This window comes from Daphnia pulex, chromosome 4 (genome assembly GCF_021134715.1).
Source record: "Daphnia pulex isolate KAP4 chromosome 4, ASM2113471v1".
NCBI classification, from domain to species: domain Eukaryota; kingdom Metazoa; phylum Arthropoda; class Branchiopoda; order Diplostraca; family Daphniidae; genus Daphnia; species Daphnia pulex.
The window spans coordinates 3,520,538-3,536,089 of record NC_060020.1 but is presented as its reverse complement, the minus strand read 5'-3'; the positions used below and the strand labels follow the sequence as shown (position 1 = coordinate 3,536,089).

Genomic DNA, 15,552 nt, shown 5'->3' with positions numbered 1-15,552 from the left:
ACCTGAATGGTAAACTTTTATACATCTTTGATTATTTCACTTTTTTAAAATATGAAATTAAATTATTAAATAGAAACGAAAATTTCATTACGTTAATTCATTCCCAGATGTATTTTTCCATCATTCAGTGAGATATCGCTACTTTTAAATCACAGCGACAATCAAACAAAAATCTCTCAAATAACATTTCACTGTCAACAAGGGAAAAGTGTAAATATAAGACAAATCGAAGTAATAAGAATTGTGCAACTATTGTAAGCGATATGGTTAACAGTTTCAATATATTGGTGTAAATATTAAATAATGCGCTGCATTTCATATAGATGGAACTAAAACATTTTTTGCAACAGCAAATTAATCAAATTACTGTATTTATGGTTTTGAATAGCAATATCTCCATCAACCAAAAATGATGCCACCAAATCCTAGATGGCCTTGGCTGACGCTAGCACGAGGAATCTCCTGTCTCCTGAACTCCGCACCGTAGAAAGGTCTACGAAGCATCCACGGATTGCTGTACACTGCTGGATCACCGAGGACTGCCAAGGCAACGATCATCAGCACGAAGAAAAACTGTTGACAGCCCACCAACACGTACGAGGTACGTGTTTCAATAGCGAAAACACAAAAACTTATAAGCCATATTGTATAACTAAACAGATTTAAAAAAAAAAAAAAGTAACATTACCAGAAGTTGGTTCATTTTGAATGTGGCGCGTCGACTGGTGCTGGATCTCTGGGTTGAAGTGAAATTCGATCCGGAGACTCGGAGAGAGTATTGATGCCGAGTTGTCGCTTGGCTCCTCTTTATATTAGCGCCGAATTTCTTTGAAACCTCTGCTGTGATGTTCCAGTACGCGTCTCTTTTTGGCGGGAATTCGAAGTTCAAGAGTTGCGAAATGCAATTTATTATCGCTCAAACTAACCCATCTCCTACCAAACCAAATGATTCCCAGAATCATTTTGGAGACGAGAGGAGGGAAGAAGAAGCTATAGGAGGTGTGTCCGGTTCATCCTTTCTTTCACGCAATTGTCAATTCCTCTCAGGTACGTCTTGGTGGTGCTGATGTTCGCGTAGCCTTGACAATGGCCGAGCTTATCGCGGTGCACCAACGGAGTGAAGGTTTTTCGTAAGAATTGTCGGCACATTAGACGGGCGACGGCACGGAGCAGAACAACAGCAGTTGAGTAGAAAGAACTTATAGTTCAGATTGGAGTAGTAGAATAGTAGATTTTATGAAGGATTTTTTTTTGTTTGTTTTTGTCAACACGCCATACGGACACTGGCTGATTTAATGCATTTCATTGTATATGTACAAGATGATAAGGGGCCCATGCTTGCAGCTCTCTAAGGCAACAAATTTGTAGTTACAAAACGAGGCCCCTTTTTCCCTTGGTTTTTCCCATCTGTAGGTTATTGAAGAAATTTTCAAATCGTCCGAGAAATACTATCACTATTTGCTTCATGGTCTACTGTCAGTAGAGTTACCACATATGTCTAACTGTAAAATACCACGCAATACTTTATTTTGTTGCTCTTAGTTCAGTTTCGATTGAACCCTCGTCCCTTTGAATGTATACCGGCCATACTCTTGGCAAACAATCTGAAATCTTGTTCAAAGAAAATTGACATAACATTTGAGTTAAGTCTTACATCTAAGAGAAAACTATGATTAGAAATCGATTAGACTGTTTTGGCGATATTTTTCCCCTCTGCTCTTTTATGACCAACGATATAACTGGTTTTATTCCGGTTACAAAGATGTTTCTTCGATTGAGACCTTGGCGACATTGAAATCTGACTGACCATAAAAGAATCGCACCAGGATTTTTCACGTACACACCTACCACCCGCCTCTTTTAAGGCTACAACACAGAATCTCGTCCTGCGTGATCTCATGCCCGCATCGCGTACAACAGCGTAGCATTGACATTGAAAAAAGTGCAACGATATGGCACCATTCCAGCAAACGCAGGTTTTTACGTGCCGAACCTGTATTAATAACGCAAGGACAAAAAGTGTCTATTACCTGGCCGCTAGCCAAGCTATTGTCATTTCCACAGGTACTTTCCCTCCTACCGCGAAAACGGTCCAATGTCCATGCCCATCCATATTCAAACTTACCTGTAGTTTTGTTTAACATGCTAAAGGGGATGAAACCAAAGCTATACGTAATTCCAAAAGGAACCGCTCCGGTAAATTTGCTAATGACATCACCGAGAATTTTATTAAGCTTAAAGCTATATTCATTTAATTATTATTTGTGAATAACTGTGCTTGCAATTAACCTAAGATTAATCAAATGTGGTGCAATTTCAAGAATATTTTTTTGATTTTCACACTCAAGTCTTTTGCTTTATTTACAGGAATGGGGCAAAAGCTAAAACTATTGTCCAAGTCTAGCAGGTCTCCGGAATGAGCTCGTGATGTCTGTGTTCAAACTATATGCGTGTGCAGTTTTTGTTTAACGGGCGGGGATAAGGTTAAATTACTAAGATGAAAGCGAAACGGAAAAATAGTTTGCAGTACTATAGTAACAGCACTATAGAGCCGACTAAAGCGAAAGTTATTATCTTAGCTGTATTCTAGGGTAATGTCATCACACACCAGCACTAAGTTTCGGGTGGAGTGTCTGATTACATAACCTTGGAGTTTCGTTGCCGGAATGCGATTGGCTCTTTAGCCATACATTATCTTGCTTTCTTTTTATTTGTTGTGTATTTTGACACGGAGGAGTACTCGTATTAGTTGATCAGGAACAAACCGTACAGGACGTAAAAAAGTCTTTAACATAAGGCGTGGATTTCCAACCATGTGTGTGCTATTTGTTCACTCAAAAGGGAAAGCGAATAACCGTTTTGTTTTTTACTTAGCCTACTGACAGAGGTGAGACCGGAAGTCAACTTTGCCGTCCCACTTTGATGGAGTATAAAATAGGCAGTACTCCACTAATGAGGTTGTAGTACGCAATAACGTTCGGTACTTGTCAGACCATCAGTATCTCGAGATATCAACATGAGGCCGCTGGTAAGTCCCAACAAATCTTTTTTTCAATTAACTTTAGATTGTTTCGTGACATGTAACGTCGGTATAGTTCTGTTGCTGGCAGCTCATTTTCATTTTAAAGAAAACACTTATCCGCGTTCAATTCAGTTCATTTATTGAAATTAACACTGCGCTGTCACAATCAGCTGGAAATTTGATTTCAAACGACAAATTCATCCAGCATTACGCAAATTTATTTTCTAATTGTAAAGTAAACCATTTTATTAAATACAAAACTAATTGAATACCCGTCAGTAAGGCGCCGTTTAATGCCTACCGACGATAAATTACATTACATTAATTCTGTTTCGTTCAAATTAAAAAATTTCAATTGTTCGAGGATGACGTTTTTTAAAATATATTGACATAATCCTATGGATCGCTATCGATAGAGACACTTTCCTGTTCCGCTTTATGACACAGGAAACGCCTGTTATTACATCGCATACGTGTAATTGTATGTTGTTTCACCTGAATGTTTTTTTGTTCTGATAACGTTTCACGACTTGAAAAGAAATCCTGTTTAGGGATTGAAAGTTTAATTTTTCTCTTTTGTGTTTTTCATTTTAGAACACATCCGTCCTTTTGGGCTTACTTTCTTTAACAGCTGTGGCTTTTTCGGCGCCGGCTTCAACTTCGACCGCAGAAAATGACCCAGAAGCGAAAAGTCAATCTCTATCAGTCGACCCGAGATTCTCGAAGAAAACCGTAAATTCGAATAATTCAAATTGACTTGGATTTATTTTAACGGTAATTTTATAGGCTTTAGCGAGCCCATTTTACGGAAATGGACATGGTTATGGTGGAGGCTACGGGGGAGGCTATGGGGGAGGCTATGGGGGAGGCTATGGGGGAGGCTATGGTGGTGGAGGAAGCTATGTTCCTCCAGTGTACCCGACATATCCCGGAGGAAGCTACGGCGGCGGCGGAAGTTATCCGGGATATGGATATTCCGGATTTGCGCCTTATCCTTCCGTCAACAATGGTCCGTAAAATAATCTTTCACAAACTTTTGCGTCTAAGTTATATTCATTTGCTTAATTTATGTATAATTCTATTAGGGTATGGAAATGGATACGGATACAACAACGGCTACGGTATTTAATATCATACATGATTTCATTACTTAAATAGTTTAACACGACTTCATTTTACATTTTTTAGGTGGCTATGGTAGTTACCCTGGGTATGGTACGGGCTATAACGGATACGGTAAGGAGCCCAATGTTCATTAGATTTTAATTTCATATGGATAACATTAACTGTATCATAAATTAAAAGACTAAATTTCTTGCTTAGGACTCGTAGGAAGCGGCACATACGGTATTGGATATGGAGTCAATGGTGTTAGTGTGGGTGTGGCTGGTTAACAAAGCCAAATAAAATCTAAAATCCCATCAATAATCGGGTCAACGTAATAATTCCTATGCAAACCTTTGTTTTGAGTAAAAATCAATCCATATGGAATATTACTAAGCGTATGATATACTGTATACTGTACATGTATCCACTGTTGAATTCAATGTACAGTTTAAAAAAAATATTCATTTAAAATACAAGATGTAGAATAATTTTACTAAATATAAAAGGAACGACTTGCATTATGTTTTTTAAATTCTAAATGAAGCATCTTTAGAGCCATCTTTAGAGAGAATGTAGCATTAGCTATAGCGTTATGTAACGGGTAAAAAAAAACGGGTTGAAGGCACTTGAAATTTGTCGATGATTTTCCCCATATTTTAAAAGTCGACTTACCTTTTAAAAAAAGGATTCGTCCCACTTGACCCATGCGTTACCCAGGTCGGGTTATTTCCTAAGTCAAATATTTGGTTAAGGGCATTTAAAAACATTTTAACGATGATTTTTTCCAATTTAACTCGACTTTTTGAGCCGCTTAGTTTTTTTCATATAGCCATATCCCAGCGCGTGAGTTACGAGACACCTTGTCTGACTACTAGATGGTGTCACATCTCGGGTTGGCCCGCGAACCCCTCGACCCGTCCCTAAACCCGCCCCGAAGAAAATGTTCTATATGAGATAGAGAAATATCTAATGAGCTCTTCTAACTAAATCCTTATGAATTATACTTTGATGCGACCAATTCAAAGTCTCCACTCTTTAATGGTTTCGGATGACGGTCGGAATATTTGTCGGGACGTTGGTAGAATATTTGTCAATTTCTGTAATAGCCGATAGGTCCTCTCTTGTCGTGGCAACAAGTTCGAAGAATATACCCTAACTATGGCAACGACATATTTTTCACGTGACCGCAATAGATTAACCATACACATACATATCATTAGCCGAATGGTTTTTTCAAAAAAATCATTGGTCATTTGGATTTCCGTAAAGTACGGTTGTCATCATAATAACAGAACCACCACGCTATTCAAGCTAATTAAAACAAATTCATATCCACACTTACTGCATTCCGGATTTCAAAATCAGAATGAGCTGATTGAATTCAGCGCATTATTAACTAGGACAAAACAAAATCAAAGAAAGGCTTGATTTGCAAAATTTGTTTAACCTTCGGACCAAGAAAACTAAACCATGCTAAGACTCCTACTGTCATCCTCCCGTGTAAGCTTATGTCGCTATAGATGCGGAAATGACTAAGATCAATAAACAAATCCTCCGTGTACTTTCCCCACACAATGTGTAGCGTGTAGCCTAAATACTCGCGGACCCCTCGGTACGTAGTTCATTTTCTTGAAAGCATCATATTTTTGCGGAAATCTGACCTCTCCAACCAGCTTGCTGATGTCTGACAGTGACTCGGAGTCACGTGATTCTTCTCAAGACGAACAGATGCCCAAATTTCATCGCTTGTTTTTCTCACACGTCCAAAAAAGATAGTCCAAAGACAGTCACATTAAATTTGAAAAATAAAATGTCCTTTCGTTATTGTTATAGTCTCAGTTGGGTAGTATTATCCGGTCCGCTATAGATTAACATTTTCATGCTACAATTGTTCACACATATGTTTTATTGTCAACCAAGCAGTCCAAGCTGTAAAAGAAAATTGTTCTCTTCAGCATTGACCTAGAATGTGTCGCTCTGTCTGGTTAGTGATAATAAGCGAAATATATCAACGTTTATCTGTCTTTAATTGTGCATGGCAGACGTGTATTGTCATTCGTAGTAGACGAGCGTGTTGCCACTTGGCAGCTTATTATAAATTTATATCAGTTTCCATGAGACCCGACTACAGTTCCTGTTTACGATGTTGGCGTAACGCTATGGCCGATTTGAACTGATATTTCAGGGTCATTGGATCGGAAACGAACGGGTTGATAAAAGTGACTCACTACGAAACAACACGATTAAAAATATTTTACAAAGAGTACGGGAAAAAATAATTTAAGTAGATCACGACTGTGTATATTGGTGCTGGGGTCATGTGGGATATTTGAAATTGACAGTAGCCGTTGGTCAGAATATAGTGGGCACAAGAAACCCCGCCCATAAAGTCGAACGAGCATTGACGTAGGATACACATGTGTCTATAATTGACAAGTGGTTGCTATTGGAGGGGGGAAGAGCCCACCAGCCGCCTATTTAAACTTGGATGAGCCTTGCGGTTCACAATCTCTTCTCGTGCTCGCGTTTGTATCGCAGTTGACTTCTGTAGCTCGTAAACAGTAGCTCCCAAGACCTTAACTCGTTCAGAATGGCCAACCATTTACTGCTCTTCGTTCTCATTGCCCTTCCCAGCGTCATTTACGCCGATAAACTTCTTTCGGTTGCTGCGTGCCAGAGAGGAGGAAGTAAGTCTACCTAAATATTTGTCATCCTTTACTTTATCGTGTTCTTTTGCATTATTAGCACATTTCAATTAATAATTTCATCAAATTAACCAATTTAAAATGTTCAAATCTTAACAAAATAACGCTCCATACACCCAGATGGATTTTTGGCGAATTTCGATGGGTTGTTTCAAATTTTTGGAATGAATAAGACTCATGGGAAAATGTACTAGTACTGAACATGTTCACCAAATTTCGCGTAAAATTCTTATCTTATTTGTAACATGGAAACGGACAGACGATGATATCAGCAGTATACATAAGCAACTAATCCGATGCGATTTCAAAATATAGACTATGGAACTGCAACTATCAAGGAAGTCCGTATCACTCCGTGCCCCGAGGCTGCCCAACGCCGCCCATGCATTTTGAAAAAGGGAACCAATGTCACCATTGAAGTTGATTTCGAACCGAGTAAGTATAGCTAACAACCGGGTTCGCATTTGTGCCGAATCAATGTTGCCGTTTCCTGCTTGTGTAGTATAGATACTCCAAGGTTCAACTATTTATCTCAAACGAGTGAATGCTTCCTTATAGTATATCGCTATCTCGAATTCACTATCCGGTTTGAGAAGTTCCATTCTGCGCTGATACATTTATCTAATTCAATTCTTGTTCACATCCCGTTTATAGCTGTCGCAGCGACCGCAGTCACTGGAAGAGCTTTCTGGGCTAACAGAATGCTGGAGCTTCCTCTGCCCAACATGAATACCAACGCTTGCGCAACCATGAATTGCCCCCTGCAACCCAATGTTGCCCAAACCTACACCTACAATCTTCCCGTCAGCCGAGGATTCCCTACGGTATGTATATACATATTAAAAACACGCCAAGATATTTATGGGCTACTTGATAAATGACCTGCATGTGATTTTATGAATTTTATAGCGCCGCTACGATGTGAGATGGAAATTGACCGCCGCCCCCTTCAACATGTGCTTCCAGTTCCCCATCCAGATTTTGAACTAAATAGCGGGAAATGGCAGTGCTATATAAATATAAGACGACCCCACTGAATAAAAGAATCGCAAGCCTTTGAAGATCGTTACATTGAAATCGTGCCATGATCGATTCTAGCATTTATATTGCTGCAATTTTTTAAAAATTAACCTGTACGAATTGGGAATAATTTTGTGTCACATCTTTTGGTGGAGGTAGTATCGACTGTTATTATAGGCAGGCCTATTACGAAATGCTTTTCTTCAATGATTTCATAATCCAACATTGAATAAAAGCTTATTATAGAGAGGACGAGTCGTGTGTTGTAGCCATTATTATATACTTGCGCTGTTTGGGCAATACAGTTTCATAAAGGGACCTGATATTCTTATTCAGCAAAATTTTACTCAAACATAAAGGTGAATCACGACACTATATAAAAACATGGTCTATTTTTATTCAACCTACTCATAATATTAGTCTCTGTTATGTAATAGTTCTGAGCAAGGTCAGTAAACTATATTTGAAATCGGATCCAGCTCTGTTTTGACGGAAGACCCTCGGACCCTATTTGATAATTGGTTGATGTTGAAGAATGAAAAATTCGTCCTGTTGTAGACTTCCTGGAAATTTGAGTAGGAATTGATAATTCTTCTCAAACGCCGGGCTTCCGTGAATTTTTTTTTCTCGACCGTTTGGTTAACGTACATTACATTTAGCTGGAACGCACAGTCTTACGTCCTTTATGTGTTTCCATCAGTTTTTATGGGCGCGATATTTACGCTCCGTGAACAAAACTGCTGGATATAGCGATGCATACAAATATAGTACACAATGCATTCCGCAACTGCCTGTATACAAATTCCCCTTTTTTCTTGCTTGGTCAAACGGCATCAGCAAATGGATTGTTACCCACAGCTGGAATGTTTTCTATTTCAAAAAATAAGAAAGAAAAGAAATGTATTCACAGCATATATATATAGAAGCTATAAATTCTTATTTAAGTGGACTTGAAAAAAAAAAATTTAAGCTCCCATAACTTTTATCCGCGAATGGTCGTTTCAAATTTTATCCTTTCGTCGCAGTCTTTTTCTATCTCTTTCTCTGGCGTCCTACATTTTCACCCGTTTTCTTGAAAACAAATATAATATAAAAAAAAGAGAGGATCCTTTGCAAAATAACCGGAACGTGTTATTACGATGCTATATAAGACAGCATTGAAAGAAACCAGAAATATGCCCAGCTAGACAATATAACAAAAAAAACATATAGCTATGCAGTAGTATAGTAACCTAATTTATTGTTTGGCGTTCCAAATTCGATATTGGACGAGATTGGCAGTTTATGCTGGAAATGATTCGCATACACTTCACATATACTGCCACAAAAATGTGTGGCATTCGTTATCGGATGGTTGTCAAGCCGTCTTGAACATTTCAATGTGTCATTCCTTTTTTAATCTAGACTTTTTATTAATATTTTCAAGTTTTTTTTAAACATTACTTTTTTTTAAATATTATTAGGTTTTTGTTTTAATATTGGGAGAATTTCTTAAAAATTGATGACGATTAAAAAGGAATAGAGGACGAAGGGCTTCATTAAAAAGTTAAAAACCAATATGCGGAAGTGTGGTGGTGACTAACCTAAAAGACTTTGCACCCACACACCAGTCACATAAAAGAAATAATGGATGGGAAAAACCAACCAGCTGATGGCAACGGGCGCTATACTGCTGCCGCTGGATGAGAATTTCCTCAATTTCGAATGTACATACGAACGACTGACATATCCCAAGGGGGGAAACGCGACGACGCGGATCTCAGATTTCGAAAAAAGGATATTTTTCCGATTATCACTAGCCGCTATAGTATATAAAAGCGCCCTCTCTCTCCTTATATTCCTTTGACGTCATCATAGTGTTAAACAAGTACCAAAAGAAGCAACTGCGACGGGATCATCGCATGCTACATGCTGGTGGGATGGCTTTAATCGTTTTCTTCTTTTTTCCTTTTAACCATTTGCAACAAAATGTTAAATCGTAGCGGGTGGTCTAGCAGCCTCACTTCGATATGAATCACGTCTCACACAAGTTGTCGGCGCGTCTGTTTGTTTACAAGAGAGACAGCTCGAAGAGCGCGCATCTGTTTTAAAAAAAAAAAGAAAAAAGACCCAGAAACATGAATATATTCATGCTGCTGAGGAAATGGAGAAAAAGAAATCAGGGCGCGGCCTCGTCGTGTAAAGTTCCAAGAGATATACAAACGAAACGAGGGTTCCGGTTTCCTCATTGAACACACCAAAACCCAACGAAAAACAGGCAGAACACTGAACCGGGTAAAAAAAAGCGCATACCCATAAAAGACCGTGTGCCTGTGATGAAGTATTTCCGGTCGATTTGTGTGCTGTAGAAGCTCCTTTCGTCCCTTTTTCATATATACCCCCCCAGTTGTGAGTACAGCTCATCACCGACACAATGGAGGCTGGCCGTGTCAGGCCAACCGTTGTAGGAAACCGGTTTTTAATGTCCTGTAATTATATGCCAAATAAACAGGAGCGAATTTACAGTCTCAAGACGTTGATTTCATTTTTTTTTTTCTAAATTTATTTTCTGGACGAATACCATTTGTCAAAGCAACGCAGCAGGGAAGCGGCCAAGATCAGGGAATAATCAATCAGCAGTGGGAGCAGTGGGGGAAAATCAAAAATGGAAACGACGCGCTGAACCCCAAGAGTGTGGCGAATTCGTAACGGTTATCGGGCAACCGTCTATTCACACGACCGTGGCGTCATAATAGTGAATAAGAGACTCTATTCAGTCTACTATGCTGTAATGCTCTCTCTCTCTGCTGTGATTTGGGGTCGAGCAAAAAAAATAAAATAAGAAGAGGAGAGGCGGGTTTTGAGTGTTGAAGCTGCGTTGCCAAAAGCGGCAAATAAATATGGCAACGGACGGCAACGTTCGAGTTTTGCCCCGCCTTTGACTGCAGTGCAGCGTAAGTTGAGTTTTTTTACTGTTGGAAAAGAATCAAAAATGTCAAAACTTGCGTTTTGAAACTTGAAATCTTTTCCTTTTGACAAAAGAGACATCGAATATCAAATCGTTGTTCCGATCGCTCTTGTCTCACTTTTCGAATTACCATCGATTTTAGATTCACTCGAGTTCGTGACTTGGATTGAACTGTTGACACGACTCGGTGGCCGTTTGAAAGTTTTAACCAAGCTCCGTTACAATCAGACACCTCTCAAAGTTTAACCGACAATTTTTGGTTTTCTTTTGGATTTGTTTCCATTTTAGTTCACCTTTACAAACAATTAGTGTTAGTGACAGTTATTCCTTTTTGTGGTTTATACAGCATTTTAAAAATCATTTTGCTAGGCTTGGGTTTGATTAACAATTTCCACATTTTGTATTTGCAGGTTCGCTCAAAACAGTTTTCACCATGGGCTGTGCGGTTAGCTCAACAACCGACAAAGAAGCGGTTGAGCGATCCAAGAAGATTGACAAAGATTTAAGGGCTGATGGGGAACGTGCTGCACGAGAAGTCAAACTCCTGTTGCTTGGTGAGTACTTGATTGATTTCTCGCTCATAGTTTTTGTGGCATTCATTAATAATGCTGATTCTGTTCACAGGTGCTGGTGAATCAGGCAAAAGTACAATTGTCAAACAGATGAAAATCATCCATGAAACTGGATATTCCAAAGAAGAATGTGAACAGTATCGACCTGTAGTATACAGCAACACAATACAAAGTCTGATGGCCATCATTCGTGCCATGGGCCAACTCAGAATCAACTTTGCAGACTCCAGTAGAGCCGTGGTGAGTTATCACCTTCAATTTGAATACAGCCCTCAGGCGTTAACTGGTGCTTTTCTAATAGGATGATGCCAGGCTATTTTTCACACTAGCAAGCGCTGCTGATGAAGGAATGCTTACATATGACTTGGCTCAGGTAAGACGATCCATCTTTCCTTGTAAATTGAAAAATCCTAACTTTAATATTCTGTTCGTTAGGTAATGAAACGATTGTGGATGGACGGAGGGGTGCAGCATTGTTTCTCTCGCTCCCGGGAATACCAGTTGAACGATTCAGCTGCCTATTATCTCAACGCCTTAGACCGTATCTCAGCACCCAACTACGTACCTACGCAGCAAGATGTCCTGAGAACAAGAGTGAAAACCACAGGAATCATCGAAACGCATTTTTCATTCAAAGGACTTCGTTTCAAGTACAATCATTCACTTGTTTTCCATCATTCGAAAATCATAGAAACTCATCGAATTCATTTGAATCTACAGGATGTTTGACGTCGGCGGACAGCGATCAGAACGTAAAAAGTGGATTCACTGTTTTGAAGGAGTGACAGCCATCATCTTTTGCGTGGCGTTATCAGGTACGAAAAGATTCAGGCTTAATTTCCCCTTTTCTGTGAGCTTTATTGTTGATACTTTGCTCCAGGTTACGATCTGGTGTTAGCCGAAGATGAAGAGATGAATCGCATGATCGAGTCAATGAAGCTGTTTGACTCGATATGCAACAACAAGTGGTTTGTGGAGACCTCAATCATCCTGTTCCTCAACAAGAAGGATCTCTTTGAGGAGAAAATTACCAAATCATCTCTCACCATCTGCTTTCCCGAATACCCAGGTAAGTTTAATTGACTTAAGTCCTTTTTAATTTTCTTCAGAAACTAATTTGTGTGACGTTTGCGTTCAAGGATCCAACACTTACGAGGAGGGAGCGGCCTACATTCAAATGAAGTTTGAGAGTCTAAACAAGCGTCGTGACCAGAAAGAGATTTACACGCACTTTACGTGCGCCACCGACACCAGCAACATCCAATTTGTCTTTGATGCGGTCACGGATGTTGTGATTAAGAACAATTTGAAAGACTGCGGTCTTTTCTAATTCGATTCTGGGATGCCAGTGCACACCATCCCATCCCAGCTCTCTCTCTTAATCTTAAACTCTCCCCTCTTATTTTTCTCTCTCTTTATTATTGATTTTGTCTTGGATACCACAAACTTAGTCTGAAAATATCATTTTGTAAACTGTACGTTCATCGTCGGCCCGTAAAAGAAAGAAAAAGAAAGAAAGAAACGCAACACAAATTCGCTGTAAGCATCCCTCTCGTTGCGCTGGCCATCACGCACATAATTGCTTCCTCCCTTTATTCGATCGACTCGAAATTTAATCTGTTGATATTTCTTTTGTTTTGCTCGAGCAATGATATTGACACTAATATCCCTTTTGAAGAAAAAGAAAGAAAACAAAAAACGAAGCTCAACCACTCTTTGATTGCCATATTAAAACAAAAAGAGCACAAAACATTTCGAATTCTCTTACATTTTTTTCATACAAATTCTCCTGCCGTTCGGACGCGTTGAATAACCAAAATCCTCCCCATCGCACAGCCATCCTCCCTCCTCCCCCCCCCCCGTTTAACGTTAAATTGTTTGATCGTAACGCCATCAGAGAAAACAAAAGACTCTTTGCGTGACACGCCATCCTTCCTCTTTTATCTGCTTTTCCATGCAGACCATCTATTTTTTTTACTTGTTAATCTATGGCTTAACATTCCTTCACATGCCTGGGCCCTTAACATTTTTTTTTTCTTTTTTTCATTCTGTCCAGGTCTTTCCAGCTCTATTTTTGCCAACGACAGTCCTTCAAACAATTTCCGCTTCACATGCTCAACTACTTTTTGACTCGTTTTTTTTTTTTTCATTATTATTATTCCTATCCAAGATATTTGATACTCGGTCGTTGATTGATCGGTGGATAATTATTTTAGAAAATTGCTTTTTTGTCTAGATAATGATCGTCCTCTCACTTAACCAGCCTGGCATGTCTTCCAATTTGGCCCCTGATGCATCGCTCGAACGATGTTCCTGATAATTCTTTATATATTCGAAATACAAAAAAACAAACCCTGTTTTTTTTCTTTCTTACTCTTTTCTTTTTAACTCCGAACGATTTCTTTTGGCTTTTGTTTTTTTCCTTTGTGTGTCTGTGTGTATTTTCATCCACCCCCCCAAAAAAAATATTTGACTCCTCCCCCTTTTATTACGATTTTTTTTCTCCAATTTTTTTAAGTGTATGCAAAATGGGACGACGAAGTTATGACGGCCTCTTCCTTTTTTTTTACGATTTCTATCGTCTTCCCCGATATATTGTGTATATGGTATCAATACAACTTGCATGCAAGCTGCCTCGAGCCTCTCGCAAACCATTTTTTTTTCTTATTCCGCATGAGAAAATTGAATAGCTTTTCAATAAGGCATCGAATGAAATTCCATTACTTATTTAGTACCCCAAAAGAGAGGGGGGTCCTCTGAGTTCCTCTACGGAAAGTTGCGAGTCTGGAAAAAGAAAAGAAAATGTTTTCGTCATGTTGAACACATCGCACAAGTTTGCAATAACAAGTTCCCCCCTCCAGCTTTCAGCGGATCGTCTTTTCTCGTTTTCTTTTGAAAAGGTATTTACGTATACATTTTATCCCGCCTCCCCATTGCATTTTCAAACCGGAATGGCAAATGATTACGTCGTGGAGTTTGGGGGCTGCTGCCACCGCCTGGCACTTCTTTTGCCGCCCCTTTGCTCTTTATTTGTTATTGATGAATTGAAAGTGGTGCGCGAGCGATAGGAGATGACGATGGACGTGGCGGAACTCTCGTCGGGCGGCCGGCAGGATATAACAACCAGCACCAGTTCAGCACCAGTTCAGCAGAGTGTCGAGTTTGGAAGACGCGTGAAAGTAACTTTTCGTGTCGCCGGGACCTCTGCTCTTCTCGCTGTGTTGGTCGCTGAAAGGGAATAATAATTTAAAGGGGGCCTATACACGCTTGGCTGCACGCTCGATTTCCTCTTCGTCTCCGCTTTTCCAGTCTGAAATGAAATAGGAAAATATAAAAAAAAGACCGTTCTATACATCTACCACTCAAACTCTGGAGGAATAATTCCGTCGGCTCTCTTGTGTGTGCGTTCCCTTTTCGGTGGAAGATAATCCGCCAGACGATTGCGCGTTTCGTCCGTGATGACATCCAAGTTTTTTCTTTTATTCCGGCGGGGCTTATTCGACGTCGTGGGCAACGCGGTGGCCCGCGAATTTTGAACGTTTGGGGGGGACAAGTTTTGACAGTCTAGAAAAAAAAATAAAAACCCCCGTCCGAGTTGGGAGAATGTTGTGTGTGTGTCTAAGCTATTTAGAAATAAAAGAAAAAAGGAGAAAATGAAGAGAAAGAGAAAAGCGGGGCGAGTTTTGGCGGTGCTGGGGGCTGCTCCTGGGCTGCTGTCGGTGGGCGGACTGTCGGGGTAGAAATATCTAAGAAAGATGATGGAGGCTTTTACGGTCGTGCGCCGGGAATAATCGTGAAAAGGATCGATGGTCTCTATGCCATATATTATTATTATACATCTCTCTCTCTCTCTCTAACGCCCGGCTTCTTCTTGACTTTTGCTTATCGGCAGACACAAACCCTTATGCTTTATTTATATATATACAACTTAGACTATGTGTTATGTGTGTGTATAGATGTCTTTGATGGCTATCGCTCTCTACTAGTCTATCGTAAAATACACGCATAAATGTTTAGTGCGCACTGACAGAGAGAGAAAGAGCTAGGGCCAGATAATAATAAGGAAAAGTCCTAAAATAAAAATAAAATAAAAATGGGAAAAGAAAATTTTTTGATGGAACGGAATATGATGACGACCCCATGTAGGTGTTGTTCATCCCTCGACTGTTGATGGGTTCG

At 39.6% G+C, this 15,552-nt stretch overlaps 3 protein-coding genes and 1 long non-coding RNA gene across 6 annotated transcripts; 3 read left to right on the top strand and 1 right to left on the bottom strand.

The window, feature by feature from the left end:
- Positions 1-92: 92 nt before the first annotated feature.
- Positions 93-1,101, bottom strand: LOC124192238. Its single transcript, XR_006873621.1, has 2 exons — positions 689-1,101; positions 93-573 (listed from the first exon to the last, which is right to left on the bottom strand). It is a non-coding gene; the product is annotated as an uncharacterized LOC124192238 (long non-coding RNA).
- A 1,773-nt stretch (positions 1,102-2,874) lies between these two features.
- Positions 2,875-4,617, top strand: LOC124192237 (keratin-associated protein 19-2-like). 2 transcript variants are annotated; one of them, XM_046585440.1, is made up of 6 exons: positions 2,875-3,028; positions 3,617-3,754; positions 3,809-4,031; positions 4,108-4,143; positions 4,211-4,258; positions 4,355-4,617. In XM_046585440.1, exons 1-6 carry the CDS (start codon positions 3,017-3,019, stop codon positions 4,414-4,416), a joined length of 519 nt encoding a protein of 172 aa, XP_046441396.1. In that variant the 5' UTR covers positions 2,875-3,016; the 3' UTR covers positions 4,417-4,617. The 2 variants fall into 2 exon arrangements, with proteins under 2 accessions (XP_046441396.1, XP_046441394.1); XM_046585438.1 differs by having other exon boundaries at positions 4,346-4,617.
- A 1,851-nt stretch (positions 4,618-6,468) lies between these two features.
- LOC124193256 (ecdysteroid-regulated 16 kDa protein-like) lies at positions 6,469-8,172 on the top strand. Its single transcript, XM_046586989.1, has 4 exons — positions 6,469-6,816; positions 7,150-7,269; positions 7,489-7,658; positions 7,744-8,172. Exons 1-4 carry the CDS (start codon positions 6,720-6,722, stop codon positions 7,822-7,824), a joined length of 468 nt encoding a protein of 155 aa, XP_046442945.1. The 5' UTR covers positions 6,469-6,719; the 3' UTR covers positions 7,825-8,172.
- A 2,492-nt stretch (positions 8,173-10,664) lies between these two features.
- LOC124193255 (guanine nucleotide-binding protein G(i) subunit alpha) lies at positions 10,665-14,006 on the top strand. Of its 2 annotated transcripts, none has more exons than XM_046586987.1 (8): positions 10,665-10,787; positions 11,212-11,355; positions 11,426-11,613; positions 11,675-11,746; positions 11,809-12,023; positions 12,094-12,188; positions 12,254-12,442; positions 12,513-14,006. In XM_046586987.1, exons 2-8 carry the CDS (start codon positions 11,235-11,237, stop codon positions 12,701-12,703), a joined length of 1,071 nt encoding a protein of 356 aa, XP_046442943.1. In that variant the 5' UTR covers positions 10,665-10,787; positions 11,212-11,234; the 3' UTR covers positions 12,704-14,006. The 2 variants fall into 2 exon arrangements, with proteins under 2 accessions (XP_046442943.1, XP_046442942.1); XM_046586986.1 differs by having other exon boundaries at positions 10,768-11,111.
- Positions 14,007-15,552: the final 1,546 nt, after the last annotated feature.